Source organism: Onychomys torridus, chromosome 22, assembly GCF_903995425.1.
Source record: "Onychomys torridus chromosome 22, mOncTor1.1, whole genome shotgun sequence".
Taxonomy (NCBI): domain Eukaryota; kingdom Metazoa; phylum Chordata; class Mammalia; order Rodentia; family Cricetidae; genus Onychomys; species Onychomys torridus.
This window is the reverse complement of record NC_050464.1, coordinates 1189619-1206371: the sequence shown is the minus strand read 5'-3', so window position 1 is coordinate 1206371 and position 16753 is coordinate 1189619. Positions and strand designations below refer to the sequence as shown.

At 44.7% G+C, this 16753-nt stretch overlaps 1 protein-coding gene across 6 annotated transcripts in view; it reads left to right on the top strand.

The window, feature by feature from the left end:
• The window catches only part of Fry (FRY microtubule binding protein), a 392261-nt gene that overhangs the window by 250784 nt on the left and 124724 nt on the right, over positions 1 to 16753 (top strand). For all 6 annotated transcript variants that reach the window (XM_036171967.1, XM_036171966.1, XM_036171964.1 and 3 more), the window contains 3 exons: positions 5071 to 5242; positions 7015 to 7147; positions 9433 to 9540. In XM_036171967.1, the coding sequence (XP_036027860.1) occupies positions 5071 to 5242; positions 7015 to 7147; positions 9433 to 9540 (413 nt within the window). The remainder of the gene's footprint in view (positions 1 to 5070; positions 5243 to 7014; positions 7148 to 9432; positions 9541 to 16753) is intronic.

Here is a 16753-nt window from a genome sequence, read left to right as displayed (position 1 = left end):
CTCTTAAAAACACTAGCAGCCAATCTTTGCGGTTCTTTTTCTGCATATTGTGGCTGGACCAAAAGCCAGAAAGCTGGTTTTGCCACTTGTCATGGGCTCAGCTACGTTTTCTAGTGTGACATTTACTTCTGACTCTTGGCTTTTATTCTAGTAAAATGGACAAAGTGTGTTTCTAGCTCCCTTCCCAGGTGAGTTATACTAGAACTAGCGTATTGCAAACTAAAAAGGACATGAAGGAGAGAAAGAAAGAAATCAAGGCAGGGGAAGAAGTCCCGTACGGTGGAGCACAGTGAATGCTTCTCTCTGTCATCACTGGGATGTCCTGGTTCCTTCATCTGGCCATTAAGGAAAGAGGTCCAGAGCCCAGGGGCACAGCATAGCTCTTTAGCTGCCCCACATCCCTTGCCCCTTCTCACCATACCCTGAATCCTGTTGGTTGCCACATTCCTGCCAACAGAACAAAAAACTGAAATGGAGGAGTTTCTGTGTTGTGGCTGATGGCCTCTCTGCTGTCACAGTCAGCAGGTCAGAAGGAAGTCAAAGCCAGGGGCCGGATGGAGGCCCAGAGCTGGCCGGTAACAGACTTCTCTTGTGGATAACATTCCCAACATCTTTTTCATTTTCTCAGTAGCTATAGATCTACTATTTGAACAATTCTCAGAATTCCTGGGTTACTTGTCCTAGTCAGGGTTCTGTTTCCACCATGAAGCACGGTGACCAAAAGCAAGCCAGGAGGAAAGGGTTTATTTGGCTTACACTTCCACATCACAGCCCCTCACTGAGGGAAGTCAGGGCAGGGACTCACGCAGGGCAGGAACCTGGAGGCAGGAGCTGATGCAGAGGCCATGGAGGGGTGCCGCTTACTGGCTTGCTCCTTATAGCTTGCTAAGCCTGTACTCTTATAGAACCCAGGACCACCAGCACAAGGATAGCCCCATCTACCATGGGCTAGACCCTCCCACATCAATCACTAATTAAGAAAATACCTATAGGCAGATCTAATGAAGGCATTTTCTCAATCGAGGCTCCGTCTCCTCCAGTGACTCTAGCTTGTGTTAAGCTGACAGAAAACCAGCCAGCACACTAGTCTAACATGAACATCTCTCATGGTAACACTCACCTGTCATCTTAGTCCTTGGCCTGCATAGCAAGATCCTGTCCCAGGCAAGCAAAGCACCATTGTTCTCACCACCGTGGGTCTGTCTACAAACTCTTCATCCGGCCAATGGCTTGTGGGCTGACCTGTCTGTGAAGAGCAACTGGGGTTACAGTTTAAATGGAGAACCCAATAGGAAAAAAGATTTGAATCTTCTATGTCTCTTTATTTTTATTACACTTTATCTATTGTGGTTTCTTTATTGTAAGTGCATGCTTGTGTTGTGGTGTGAGTGTGGAGGTCAAACAGCATCTTGGGGGATTCAGTTCTCTCCTTCTACCTTGAGGGTTACAAAGCTCCACTTAAATTGCCAGGTTTGGCAGTAAGTACCTGTCTTAGTTAGGGTTTCTTTTGCTGTGAACAGACACCATGACCACAGCAACCCTTACAAAAGAAAACATTTCATTGAGGTGGTGGCTTACAGTGTCAGAGGTTTAGTCCGTTATCTCCATGATGGGGAATCTGGCGGCGTGCCGGCAAACATAGTACTGGGTAGGTCTTAAAAAGAAGGCAACAGGAAATGGACTATGTGTCACACTGAGTGAAGCTTGAACAAAAGAGACCTCAAAGCTGGCCCCATAGTGACACACTTTCCCCAACCAGGCCACACCCACTTCAACAAGGCCACACCTCCTAACAGTGCCACTTCCTTTGGGGGCCATTTTCTCTCAGACCACCACAGTGCCTTTGCCCACTGAATCCATCTTGGCAGCTCTCTTCCACGTCTCTTCCTCCTGTAGGGCACAGAAGAAATTGCCTCTTGCTGCTTGACAGTTATGAGCCCAACAGGGCACACATGACTGGCACATTAGCATGTCTCCAGGGAAGGACCTGCCTGGGACAGTGAAGTCATGAAGAAAAGACAAACACAGAGGAATACCGGACAGAAGGCTGGGACTTGGGTGGCCTAGGCTGTTGGCTAAAGAAGCCACAGGCCTCTGGAAGCTCCGTGTGTTTATTACATAGAGTTGAACAGCAAGGCAGCAAATAGGATGCAGCTGGACACAGGAGACAGGGTTATTGCTTCTAGATAAACAAGGAGGTAGCAGGATCAAGGGGAGAGGTTTAGCTGCTCTCAGTAAGAGCAGCCTCTGTAGGGGAGCAGTCTTTAGGACGTAAACATCTAATGGGAGAAAACCATAGCAGATAGACATGTTCTGCACACACTGTCAATACTCACTCAGTCAGGTGAGGAGGTCCTTACCATTTCCCTCTGATCCACACCCCAACCGGGGAAGGCTTTGGTATTCCTGTATGGGTCTGAGGCTCTGGGGTCTTTGACATGGCCAGCTCACATCAACACGCACATTCACTCAGGATTTCACTCACTCAGGCTTTCTCTGTTCCCTATACAAGATCCCCTTCAGACACAGGCACTCAGCGGTCGGTGCAACAGAACTTACACAGTGGATGAAAATACTCCTGCCTGGCACAGATTCTCGTAGAACTAAACCAGGTTGGCCTTTGGGGAGTTGCTTATTTGTTTATTGTTTCATTACACAGGGCCTCACACTGGCCTTGAACTTGCTGTATTACTGAGCATGACTATAAGCTTTTGATCATCCTGTCCCAGGCTCTAAAGTGCAGGAACTACAGGAAAATGCCATCATCCTGGCTCCATATTGGTCCTTAAATAATATTTTGGAATCAGCTTGTGTAACAAAGGCTCAGAGACCTACTGAGTTATCTTAATACCAAGTGTGTTGAGCACAACTCAGCAGTTAGGGAGTTTCTAGGTAACTGTCTTACTTGGTTTGGGCCTGGATATGTACTGTAATGTGTCCATCCTGAGAAGTGGCATGTCTGAGATGCACTTCTAGGCTGCCAGTTTCTCTCACTTGTGATCTAAAAGAACATGGAACTGGAAGTCCTATTCAGTGCTGGAGGCAAGAAAAGAAGAAACAGAGTTCTGGTAGACAGGAAATGAAAATATAAAGATGTCTTCATTGACAGGCAACTATTGTAGAAAATTGCAAAGAGACTGTGTGAGGCAGGACACACTTTTAACCCCTTAGCATGTGGGAGATGGAGGCATGAAGACCAGGAGTCTACATAGGGAGTTACATAGAGAGTTCAAGGCTAGCCTGGGCAACATGAGACCCTGTAACAAGGAAAACACTGGTAGCACAAATAAAGATGTCACTTATTCTAAAAAAGAAGGAAAATATCAAATGATTTGGAGCTGCTGCATGACTGTAAGAAGTTTGCAGGATACAAAATAAATAAGTAATATATTTGTATATTCTAATGAGCAATCAAACAGTTTACACTATTGGTGAAAAACAAAGTCCTGTACACTAAAGCAGACAGAATGTGCACATTGCTGTATGCTTTTTTATTCCAAAAACTAAAAATATACTGAAAGAAGGCAAAGCTCCAAATAGATAGAGATAAGTTCTCTTTAGAGCAAATCAAAAGATCTGCCATTGTTGAGTTGTTAGCCCTCAAATTGACTTAAATGCGTTAAAGTATCATCTTAATAACATCTGACTTATAATCCCTACAGCTTCTTTTAAAATAGAAATCAATGAGCTGGCTTTAAATTTGATATGGAACATCAAACTGCTAAAATAACTAACATAGTTCAGAAGTAAAAGAATAAAGCTAGGCTAGCATAGCCTGATTCTAAGACTTAGAATCAAACTATACGGTCACCAAATAAGTATAAAGATGGGGGTCGATCTAAAGAAGATCCAATGAGGATGGGGACCCACATGTGAACGGTTGGCTCATTTCCAACTTTGGGAATATATTCAGAGAGTAAAAGTCTTTCCACTAAGTGGTGCTGAGCAACTGGGTGCCTACCTTGCAAAACAACAAATTCCAGTCCAGTGTTCATTGTAAGCAAAAACAAGCTCAAACTGTATTGTGCAACCTAAATATAAACCCAACGCTGTAAGTCTTCCAGGAAAGAAAAAAAAATGAAAACCTTTGTGGTCCTTGAATGGGCAAAGCTTTCTAGACTACAGAAATCATAAATCACAGAAATATTAAATTGAGTTTGTGTTTTAAAGTTTGCGTGTTGATAAGGCATTTAGTAGAGAGTCAAAGCATGGGATAAAATATTTTCACATCCTCAACAAAGTACTTCTTTCCAGAATATATAAAGAATTCTTGTAACTGATAACAAGAAAATAAACAACATACTTTTGAAGTGAGCAAATACGCTCTTCATCAAAGAGATCAAAGCAACCAGTCAGCCTGTGAAAAGACGGTCACTGTAGGTGGTCACTAGGGAACTGCCAGGTAAAAATGATGACTAGATGTGCTGGGGTGGGGTCTAGAGCAGGATGCTTTACACTGTCCCACTGAGAATGTGACAGAGAGCAGGGCTGAGTCCTCCCTTGAGTCAGCTTTGGGGTTTAGCTGGACTTTAGAATTCTTCTCACATACCCATGTGTTTTCATAGCTTTAATATCCTTCAGACTTGCTGGCCTTTATAATCAGAGATCAATAATAGATGTTGGCTGGGTGTGGTGGTGCACATCTTTAATCCCAGCGCTTGGGAGTCAGAAGCAGGTGGGTCTTTGAGAACTGAGGCCAGTCCGACCCACATAATGAATTCCATTTGTCCCAAACTAAATAAATAATCAGAGATATTTAATTTTGTGATTCATATTTGGAACTCAATTATCTTCCCACTGTCTTTGAATGAAAAATTATAGTGTTCCTTTCTGTGAAGCATTTAAGTCTGTTTCCTGACTCAGTTTACCTTGGTTGCAGCTGCCCACAGGATGAGTACCCATCTCTTTTGATATTCCCCCTCCACACACATGCATTTCTTTAAGAGATGTGTGCCCATTTCAAACATGCACAAACATCCGAATTTGGTGAACATCTTCCTGGCTGTTTCCTCTCGATAAACCCTGTCGGGTTATTCTAGCTAACTGGGTCTTTCCTTGCGTCTCTTACAGAGAATGAACATCGGTTTGCGGGCATTCTTGGTGATTGCTGACAGCTTACAACAGAAGGATGGTGAGCCGCCCATGCCCGTCACAGGAGCTGTGCTCCCGTCGGGAAACACCCTGAGAGTAAAGAAAACATATTTGAGTAAGACGCTGACTGAAGAGGAAGCCAAAATGATAGGTGGGTACGAGTACTGAAAATCACTGTCAGGTCCTTGCTGGAAGTGAGAGGAACTCAGGGAAAAAACACCAAATCTTTGCCAAGTAGCTGGTGAGACATTCCTGCACTGTTGTGTTGACAGATTCCTGCTGGGTTCCGACCCTGGAGCCATTTCAACGCTTTAGGACTTCCTGCTAACTATTGTACCATTTAAATGTTGGCTTTCATCTGGGTCCTTGTAAACATCTAATATTGGTTATTGTTTACCTACCTACATTGTACAGTAAGTTTCCAAGATATCTGTGTGTTTGGACAAATAATCTTATTTATAATTTGTTCATTAATTCATTTTTGAAAGAAAATTTCTTCCTTTCTTTTTTCTTTCATTTTTTTTTTTTATGTAACAATGATCTAATTTGTATATTTGTATTGTAAGCATGCCAATTCCCACAGACACCTCAGGAGAATTTTTTTCTCTCTCTCTGATATTATCTTCCTGAATCCAAAGAAATGATTTTTTTTTGCACTTGTTTATTCCCTTTTAAGTCCTCAGAATTAGAAACTGTTCTAAACTGTACTAAATAATTCCTAAATTCCAAAGATGTGAGAGAAACACATGCAGAACTCTTCACTTTACCTTTAGTTTTGTTATGCTCCCTGAGTTCAAAAGACTTCATGCGTGAGAAATGGCTATTAGTACTTATTTGGTTAAAGTATGATGTCATTTTTTTGTTTGGTGTGTGTGTTGTCTTCTAACTATAGACCACTCATAGTACATTCAATGGGAGCAATACATTTCCCTCATTTGAAAGTTTATAAGTGAAGTCCATTTGTTTATTTTACTGTAGAATCTGCACATGCATCTCAGAGAACAACATACAATTGTTCAACTCTTAACCCCAAATGAAAATTATCACTTATTCATGTAATCACTAATGCTGGTGGGTTTTCTTATTAGTCAGATACTTGAAAATTCAAAAGCAAAATTAATTACTTTAACTTTTATAGAAAATATTTCTAATTGAAATATTGGGGCTGGAGAGATAGCTCAGAGGTTAAGAGCATTGGCTGCTCTTCCAGAGGTCCTGAGTTCAATTCCCAGCAACCACATGGTGGCTCACAACCATCTGTCATGAGATCTGGTGCTCTCTTCTGTCATGCAGGCATAGATGAAGACAGATCACTGAGTACATAATAAATAAATAAATCTTAAAAAAGAAAGAAAGAAAGAAAGAAAGAAAGAAAGAAAGAAAGAAAGAAAGAAAAAGAAAGAGAGAGAAAGAAAGAAAGAAAGAAAGAAAGAAAGAAAGAAAGAAAGAAAGAAAGAAATATTGGAATTAGGGAGGCTGGAGAGTTGCCTCAGGGGTTAAGAGCTCTGGCTGCTCTTACAGAGGATGCAGGGTAGGTTCCCAGCACCCACATAGCAGCTTGCAACTATTTCTAAATATAGTCCATAGGACCCAGTGCCCTCTTCTGGCCTCCACAGGTACTGCACACATGTGGTACACATACATACATGCAGACAAAGCTCTCACATAAAAAACCACTTAAAAAATATTACAACTCTTATTAAGTAAGTTGAAACAGTTATTTAGTGAACACTTGCAAAGTGCATGCCAGTGCAGTTGGAGCCAGGCAGACAGAAAGGACACCAGTCTCAACCCTTCTTCTGCTCAAGGAACTCCCAGGTACAGAGGACCCTCCTCGAAGGGCAATTTTGTAGAGCTTGGGTGGACCAGGGTATGACTCTTTGATCTATTTAGTTAAAAGTGTGACTAACGCATGTTTTTCAGGAATGTCCTTGTATTATTCCCAAGTCCGAAAGGCCGTAGGCAACATCCTAAGACACCTTGATAAGGAAGTAGGGCGATGTATGATGCTGACCAATGTCCAGATGCTAAACAAAGAACCGGAAGACATGATCACGTGAGTACTGCCAAGGAGACTCGATGAACTGGGGATCCAACCCACATACGTCTCTCCTCCTTGACTCAGGTTCTACGGTAGTAAAACATATGTATTGATGATACTTGCCTGAGAGCCAGTTCAAAGCTGAGGTTGGCCTATTTTGGTTATATCTTGAGTGCCATTAAGCCGGCAAGTTAGAAAATGGTGCCCACAGCTCATTACCAATCCATAAAAGGCCATTTTGTGTGTTTGTTTAAGACAGGGTCTCACTATGTAGCCCTGGCTAGCTTGGAATTGACTAGGTAGACCAGTCTGGCCTCAAACAGACATTCTGCTGCCTCTGCCTCCTGAATGCTGGGACTAAAGAGATGTACCCCACACCAGCTGTCTTGTTTTAACTGGCACTTCAACTTTTTGTAAGGTCCTTCTTTCTTTATACTCAACCAGCTTGAAAACCCCAAATAAGGCTAAGAATTTTCTTCACAATAATAAAAATCTTAAGACAGATTCTTGAGTGGAAAATCACTTGTTTCTTTCCTTCCTTCCTTCCTTTTTTTTTTTTTAAAGATTATTTATTTTATTATATAAATAATGTTCTGCCTGCTTGTATCCCTGCAGGCCAGACGAGGGTACCAGATCTCATTACAGGTGGTTGTGAGCCACCATGTGGTTGTTGGGAATTGAACTCAGGACCTCTGGAAGAGCAGTCAGTACTCTTAACCCCTGAGCCATCTCTCCAGCCTCCTTCCTTCCTTTTTTAAAGGAGAAACTTCAGGGAACCACACAAACATTTAGAAGAGGGTAACAGGAAGATTGTCTGGCCTGAGGGAATGTTGGAGGCTGACCCACCACTCTTGGCCCTAAGCAGGGTGTTCACTGGATCATGGGGCCCTGAGCAGGGTGTTCACTGGATCATGGCACACGGTTTTTGCTTAATCCCCATTCCTCATTTCTTTTGTGTCACATTAAAAAAAAGTGAGGGGGGGTGGGGGGTGGCAGTGGGTGCACACCTTTAATCCCAGCACTCGAGGCAGAGGCAAGTGGATCTCTGTGAGTTCAAGGCCAGCCTGGGCTACAGAGTGAGTTCCAGAACAGGCTCCAAAGCTACAGAGAAACCCTGTCTCGAAAAACAAAAAATAAAAATAAAATAAAAGGAGCCATGCATCCATTTAGTTTCTAATCTAGGCTTGCTTTATTGGTTGAAAAAGGATGTCAGAGTTCCCCCTTAGACTTCAGGCTAGGCAGCATCATCTGCCTTCTGACAGGTAAGAGAAAGATCCCAGCTGTTGAAGACATCTGGGAGGTAGGCTAGGGGTACTGCATAGGCACCTGACTGCTGCAGGTGATGAGCAAGGAGCCATGTTAGGGTGTAACTGCAGCTCCCGAGGGTGTCTGTCCGTGAAAAAGGAGAGGAAATAAGCCATGGCTGTCCACACAAGTGTTTGCTCTTCCTTCTGTGGGGATATCCAAGGGTTCGGCTTGACTGTATTCTTGGGTATTTTCTTCAAAGTGCTAAGCTGGGACCTAGGACCTTACATGTGCCGGGCGAGGACACTAATTACTGGGATGTACCCCAGCCCTGTATTCATTTCCTTTTATTTATTTTTGTCGTGTGTGTGTGTGTGTGTGTGTGTGTGTGTGTGTGTGTGTGTGTGTGTCGGAGAAGGACAGGGAGAGAACGAGAGGAGGCTTGTGTGTGTGTGTGTGTGTGTGTGTGTGTGTGTGTGTGTGTGTGTGTGTGTGTGATTCGGGTGTTGAAAGGCAGTCCATGGGGACTAGTCCCCAGGAAATCCTACTGAATGGCCATCTTGTGATTAAGTGCTCATGTGCCTGTGTTTTCAGAGATCTGGGCCTTGGAACTAAATTGAGACTTGTTTTGTTTTTTAATTAGATTTATTCATTTTATTTTGTGTATGAGTGTTTTGCCTGCATGTACAGGTGTGCACCTTATGCATGATTGGCACCTGCAGATATCAGAAGAGGGCATCAGGTCCCCTGGAACTGGAGATGGTTGTGAGCCACCTGGCGGGTGCTGGGAATCAAACCTGGATCCTCCGCAAGGACAGCCATTGCTCCAAACAGCTGAGCCATTGCTCCAGCCCCACATCTAGACTTTTACAAGCTCACGGGCCTAATAACGCTGTCAGGGGCAAACACTGGGTAGTGACGTGAGACCAGCACCAGGCTGTACTTGAAAGCTCTGCATTAGGCGCTGGCTTTTGTTCGCATACTTAGTCATTTTTGTACTGTTTTTTTAATTTTCATGATCTTTAGACTTGCTTCAATTTTGCCTTCAATTCTAGAGGTGAACGAAAGCCCAAAATCGACCTCTTCAGGACCTGTGTCGCTGCAGTTCCTCGACTGCTGCCCGATGGGATGGCCAAACTTGAACTTACTGACTTGCTGGCCAGGTGGGTGAGAAAGTCTTGGATGTTAGTCATTCAAAATTGATTATAATCTTTTGTCGTCATTCAAAAAATAGAATTGTTGGGCAGTGGTGGCACACGCCTTTAATCCCAGCACTCGAGGCAGAGGCAGGCGGATCTCTGTGAGTTCGAGGCCAGCCTGGGCTACAGAGTGAGTTCCAGGTCCCTGCACTCGGGAGGGCGAGGCAGGTGGATTTCTATGAGTTTGAGGCCAGCCTGGGATACAGAGTGAGTTCCAGGAAGGGTGCAAAGCAACACAGAGAAACCCTGTCTCGAACCACCCCCCCAAAAAAAAACCATAAAGCAAAAAATAGAATGATTACTTTCAATTGATGGAGATTTCCTTCATAAGGTATTGTCCTAGGTCTTCTGTGTGAACATGAATAAAAAACTTAGTTTTTGTGTTTTAATAATGGGGCTTGAACCTAGGGACCACTCATGCTAGGTACATTCTCTGCTACTGAGATCCATTCCCCACCCTCTCTTTAACTCTAATCTGAGACAGGCCATCACTAAGTCACCAGGATAGTCTTAAATTACAGCCTTCCTGCCTCCACTTCCTGAGTAACTGGGACTACAGGGGTGGACCGTAAACCTGGCTTCTAACTCTTGGAGATTTTTGTTACTTTTTTCCATGCTCAGGGGATTCAAAACAAATATAGAAGTCCACGAGGTTGCCAACATCCCGATGGGTCTGCACAATGAGTGGCAGGGTAGACCCTTGAGTTCAGTGGGTGATGGGTCAACTGTGGACCGAGGAAGCCAGAGAATGAAAGGTGAACTTGAAAGGCTTTGGAGAAAGATCAGTTCAGGAGGGTAGAGAGAAGGGCGTGACCTCACTGTGAGAGTTCATCTGGGGTCTGACCCTCAGTTCGAAGTCCCTAGACTCTCTGATGAGGCCAACAGAGACAGTGTTCCTCAATCTCACAGTAGTTATCCTGAAAGCTACCAAAAATCACATCAACACAGGAGGCAAAGCCATTGTCACTAGGACGCAGGGAGTGAGGGGGAATAAGAGTCATCATTGGATTGGGGAAATGGAGGGAAAAAAGGTAGGAACACCAGTAATGAAAGGACATAGACGCACACCCGGAAAGAGGGAATTTTAGTAGCAGGTGACGCCATTAATAAGCCATTTAGGGGCTATCCAGATGGCCCAGAGGGTGAAGGTGCTTGACAACCTGAGTTCAGTCCTGAGGGTCTACATGGTAGAAGGAGAAAACAGACCCCCTGACCACTCTCCTCTGACCTCCAGGCACATGCCATATCATATATGTGCCTGCACATGCATGCACATACAATAGATGTAATCTTAAAAATTATTCTCTTGGGATTGGAAATGTAAGAGTGTGTTTAAGAGTACTGACTATCCCAGCACTCGGGAGGCAGAGGCAGGCGGATCTCTGTGAGTTCGAAGCCAGCCTGGTCTACAGAGTGAGTTCCAGGAAGGCGCAAAGCTACACAGAGAAACCTTGTCTTGAAAAAAAAAAAAAAAAAAAAGAGTACTGACTATATCCTTGCAGCTCAGGTTCAGTTCCCAGCACCCACTTGGCATCTCACAGCCCTCTGTAGCTCCAGTTCCAGGGGATCTGATGCCCTTATCTGAACTCACCAAGCACCCATGTGGTACACAATCGTACATGTAGGCAAAACACCCATACTCTTAAAATCATGTGGGTGCTCTGAATCAAACCCAGATCCACTGGAAGAGCAGCCAGTACCTTATCCATTGAACCACCTCCCCAGACTCCCATAAATGTAAATATTTAAACACCGTTTGAGGTATCTTCATCTGATAATGGTGGCAAAAAGAAAAGCCTAATTTTCTTTTTCTCTAATAATAATAGTGCCTAATCCCCTAGAGAAACCCTGAAACCTGAGAGTGTTCTGTCCCCTGGGATGGGAGCCTCGGTTTATTTATTTAGATTCTGAGGGGACACTGTTCTCAGGCTAGAGAAGGAGGCAACCTCGGTTGTGCGCAGCTCATCTTTTTCCAGGCCACCTGCGGCGTGAGAGCCAGAGGGTGTCAACAAGAGGCTCAAGTGGCCATGTAGGACAGAGAGGACCTCTGGCTTTCACGCCATGGCTTTTACTGCCCTTCCCACCCTCGTCCCATGCTCTAGCATAGGCGATGCTGAGTGTGAAGGCTACTGATGATCTGTGACTTTCAGAACCACCCTCCTAAGCCTGGCTCTCCCATGAAGTTTTCCGTTCTAGCTTGTGTGTGTGTGTGTTACCTCTCATCGGTCACAGTAGCCTGCATGTTGCTTGTATGAACAAGCTTCAAGCCTGTGGATTCTTCTTTCTATCCCATGCTTAGGTGTTACTTTAAGAAGGGCATGGGCTGGGGATAAGATACAATATAAAGAGTTCGCCTCACATGTGCGAGGCTCTGAGTTAATCCCAGTCCCTCCAAAATTGTGTAAGGTTTAGACAATTACCCAGCCTCGGCTTTGCTAAGGCCCAGCAAGCAGGGAGACTGAGGCCAAGATGGGGAAATGGACCTGAATTGAGGTGAGCTTCCAGTTCTGAGGAGACCCAGGAGGAACAGACCATGAATAACAAACACACTGAATGGAGGAAGAGAAGAGTGAAGAGATTGGGATCCTGTGAGGGTCATCCACTCAAATGGTCTCCTGGAATGAAAGCAGGGACTGAGAACGAAGAAAGTCTCTGGACAAATTCCAGAATGGCCCAGAAACACGAAGGAGTCGCCTGCCAGTTTGCTGCGGATAACAATAGAGAGGTTGACAGCTGGAAGTCAGGACATGGAGGGGGACCAGAAGGGCTCAGGGAATCAGGGGCTCAGATCAGGACCCTGAGAAATCAATAGCTAAGGCCCCCACCAGAGAACAAGATGGCCAACAGGGGAAGCAGGATGCGAAGAATGGAAAGATGACAGAATTTTCTAGAAAGTTTGAGCTTGGTATCCCTACTTGCTGTTTTACGGCCTGTGTGATGTAGACAAATTATTTAAGCCCCCAGCATGCCCTTTCTCCCTGGGTAAAAGTTTGATAATCTTGGAAGGATGCTGTTTGTCTCTCAGGACCTTTGAGAAGGCTAAGTAACGCTGAGGCGTCAACACCCCTGTTAGTCAGAAGGAAGTCTGTGGGAAAGAGACAGTTATCAGTTAGGGTGGGAGGGACATTGGCCGCATTCAGAGATGGGGCTGGTAATTGCCTAGACTAAAGCCTTTGAAATGCCAGCTTTTTAGATAACGTGGGGGCATTCTGGGAGAATGCCTAGCACTGCTTTGCTGTGGGTCTGCGTAGAAGGCTCTTAACCTCTGAAATCACCTTGACAGCCTAATCCGGTGATGCTGGAATCTGCAGACCGTGGTGCCAGACGAGCGGGGAGGGAATTGTTAGACATAGTTAGAATGTCTGGGCTATTTATAGTGCCCTGTTTATTATTGTGTACATTCTTATAAAGCCCAAAGCCATGAGTACTGTTTTTCAGAGGGGAAAAGAACAAAATAAATATTCTTGAAAGTTCAAGAAAATTGACCAGACTGTACTGGAAGCCTATGCAAAGGGCTTTTTTCTTTTCTTTTTTTTTTTTTTTATAAACTTCAAAGGGAAGTCAGAAGGTGTTCTCAGAGGGAAGTAAAGAACCTGTGACCTGTACACTGGGTCCTCTGTTCCCTGAGAAAATGAAGCGCTTCAGAAGCCCCCAGAAGCTGAGAGATAAAGAAGTAGTGATCCCCCACAAGAAATGTGCATTTCAGGCTGGGGGTGTAGCTCAGTAGTAGAGTGCTCGCCTAGCAAGTGCAAGGCCCTGGGTTCGATCCTCAGCTCCAAAAATAGAAAGAAAGAAAGAAAGAAAGAAAGGAAGGAAGGAAGGAAGGAAGGAAGGAAGAAAGAAAGAAAGAAAGAAAGAAAGAAAGAAAGAAAGAAAGAAAGAAAGAAAGAAAGAAAGAAAGAAAGAAAGAAATGTGCATTTCAGCTGCCACACAGGAAGACTCAGAGGAGAGTACGGCACGCTTCCCACTTACTCTATAGTGCATTGCACCAGAAAATTTGGTGTTCTTCATAACTGGAAAAGCAAGACCAGTGTTCGTTCAGGCTCCCATCCCTTACCGGTTCAGCTCCCAGTAAGAGGTTTCAAGGACGTGTTCCCCATGGCTGGCTCAGGTTATAGCTAAATATTGCAGACACACAATCCACAGACAGACTATATGTGTGAAATGAAGTTGGAAAACCTTCTCCAAGCTTCCAAATTTCTGACTTGATATGTACTGCTCGACCAATTAATAATGGCTGAGTCTGAGAAATCTTTTTTTTAAAGATTTATTTATTTATTATGTATACAGTGTTCTGCTTACATGTGTACCTTCACATCAGATCTCATTACAGATGGTTGTGAGCCACCATGTGGTTGCTGGGAATTGAACTCAGGACCTCTGGAAGAGCAGCTAGTGCTCTTAACCTCTGAGCCATCTCTCCAGCCCGAGTCTGAGAAATCTTACCCAGTGGGCTTCCCAAAGGCTGTGGCGATCGTCCTGGTATCATGGTCAAACCCCAAATGGTTCTATGCTCCTGTCTTAGCACGGAGCCTGCCTGGATCTGCTGGAGGGGTATCCCCAAGGATAGAGCCTGCCTGGATCTGCTGGAGGGGTACCCCCAAGGAATCTCTCCTTCCTAGGCGGGAGCTTACTTCTCCCCATTTTTTCTCTCTCACTCACCTCCCAAATATGTCTTACTTCCTCCTTAGACCACAGAAAGACAGTGTCCCTGGCTGTCCAAGATGGCTGTCACCTGTCATATTCTCTCCGTTCCATATGCACACTAGGGATTTGATATTCAGTATTTACTCCCCCTTCAAAAATTTGACTTTATTCGTGTGACACTCACCTCACAGGGCTGTAAGAATTAAATAATGCATGGAGATCACTTAGCATAGCACTTACACACACAGGAAGCTCCCTGACAGTGGCAGTTATTTTCAATGAGTATTCAGTCTTGCATGATGCATTCCGTGTTACACGCTGTTTTTGTATGTTTCCAGGTAAGATGGGTACAGTCTTGGGGTTGGGGATTTAGCTCAGTAGTAGAACGCTTGCCTAGCAAGCACAAGGCCCTGGGTTCGGTCCTCAGCTTAAAAAAAAAAAAAAAAAAAAAGATGGGTACAGCCTCATTCCTGATTTCAGGCAAGAAGACTGTGTGTTAGGAAATTAAAACTGGGACTGGAGAGATGGCTCAGCAGTTAAGAGCACTGACTGCTCTTCCAGGGGACCCGGGTTCAATTCCCAGCACCCACACGGCAGCTCACCACTCTCTGTAAATCCAGTTCCGTAGGATCTAGCCTTCTCCTGGTCTCTGCAGGCACTGGGTCCACAGATGTACATGCAGTCAGAGCATCTACACACATACATTTTTGTTATTTTTTTTTTAAAAATTAAGATTTGGTTGCTTACACTTTACAGAACTTCCCTGAGACTGAGCACTACTGTTTCTATTTAAGAAATTGGAAAATATCTTCTATCTAGTGTTATTAATTTGTGGATGCATCTGAGGTAACGCTACTCCGGTGACCTTCTGTGGTATCTGGGGTATATTAACCACTTCCTCCATTTCATTTGTAAGCATGGTGTATTGAGAACAGTTCAGCAGGAAGACTAGGTTCCGACTGTGTGTGCTGCCTCATTAACTGAGCTGAAATGTAGTTCAACACACAGCAAATCGATGGACGTCCTCTCTATAATGCCCCCCCCCCAACAAAACTCCCATGGCTTCTGGTAAACTAGAGCTGACCAGCAGCCTCCCTGCTTCCCTCCACAGCTCGTATTGGTATTGCCAGGCCACCGCTTTCTTGACTTGGCCTAATGATATTTTTATTTATCCCTTTGTAATTTAGATGGGAGTGTTTCTGCCAACTGAGCTTTTTCTTCAGCTTATGGTTCATCAATTTGAAACACACCCAAATAACCGAATTGTTACAAGCACTTAGCTAATTGTTGAGACTCTGGAGCTTGCCTTGGTAAGGAAGTTTGTGCTGTGAGTCATTTGTCTGATCCAATAACCAAAGGTCAGCTTTGGCCCAGCCGCCCCCTCAATGTGTCTCTACTGGTCCAGCTATACCCTTGTGCAAGAATCATGTGCCCTGGGGACCCTAGCCGATTACTTGTTCTAGATCACTGCAGATAGAGCCTGGGGTTTCTTGCTTTGGCACACGTGGCCCGTGGGAAGCATCCTCTTGTTTGCTTGCTTACCGGAGCTGCTGGACCTGTGCCAGGCCCTGCCAGCGCTCCTGATGCCAGCCGCCTGGAGGGACAGCCCCACTGATGTTGCAGTGTTGGTTTCTTTTGGTCTATTTCATGGCTAAGTCCCCGAGGAGACTTCTTATCCTCAGTGCAATATTTATTTGGTGTTTTAATTATTGTATTACATGTACCTGAAACTGTTCAAAAAAACCCCAACAGAGAGATCAGTTTCTTAAAGAATTTTTTTTTGAGTCCTCAAGTCCAATCAGACTTCTTCCCGGGTTGATTCTTTGTGACTCTCTGTTGTCTGTTAGCCACTGCATCAGACACTCTTGGAAAGTGGGGGCAGGCCAATTGCAGTTATCTGCTTAGTATTCAAGACATGGAAATAACATCATTTCAAGAGGCATGGCCACCCAGAATAGCAAAGACTACCCCACCCTGGAGCTCCTGGGGCCTTTAAAATGGTCTTGTACTGTGGGCTTGAAGATAGGACAGATTCCAGATTGCAGGCTGTTTGTGTCGGTGCTATAGAGGAGGACTGAATTGCTGTCATTGAGAAAACCTAAGGTATTGCCGCTTAATGGCTTCCTCTGAGTTCAGTGTGGGACAGCTCTTGCTCTGAGCGCGGCCTGATTTCAGAACTGGGTTGCTTTGCCAGAGCAATTGGGGATTAGACCACAAGCTGGGCATTTAAATAAGAGCCTCGGGTGGTCTCTCAGGTCTGGAGACTGCCAGTTCAAAACCAAGGTGTAGGAAGTGTTGTTTTCCTGTGAGCACTGGGAGAGAGTGTTTGCTCAGGGCTTCTCACCTCACTTCCCATGGCTTCCTGGTGGTCTTTGGCATTGCCTGGCTTGTGGAAGCATCACCAAGACCACTGTTCTACCTTCACATAGTATTTGTCTATCTCTAGTCCTGTTGCAGGGTTACGCAGTCCTCCGGGATTAGGGTCCCAGCCTACTTCCCATACTACCCTATCCTTATGTAATTATTTCT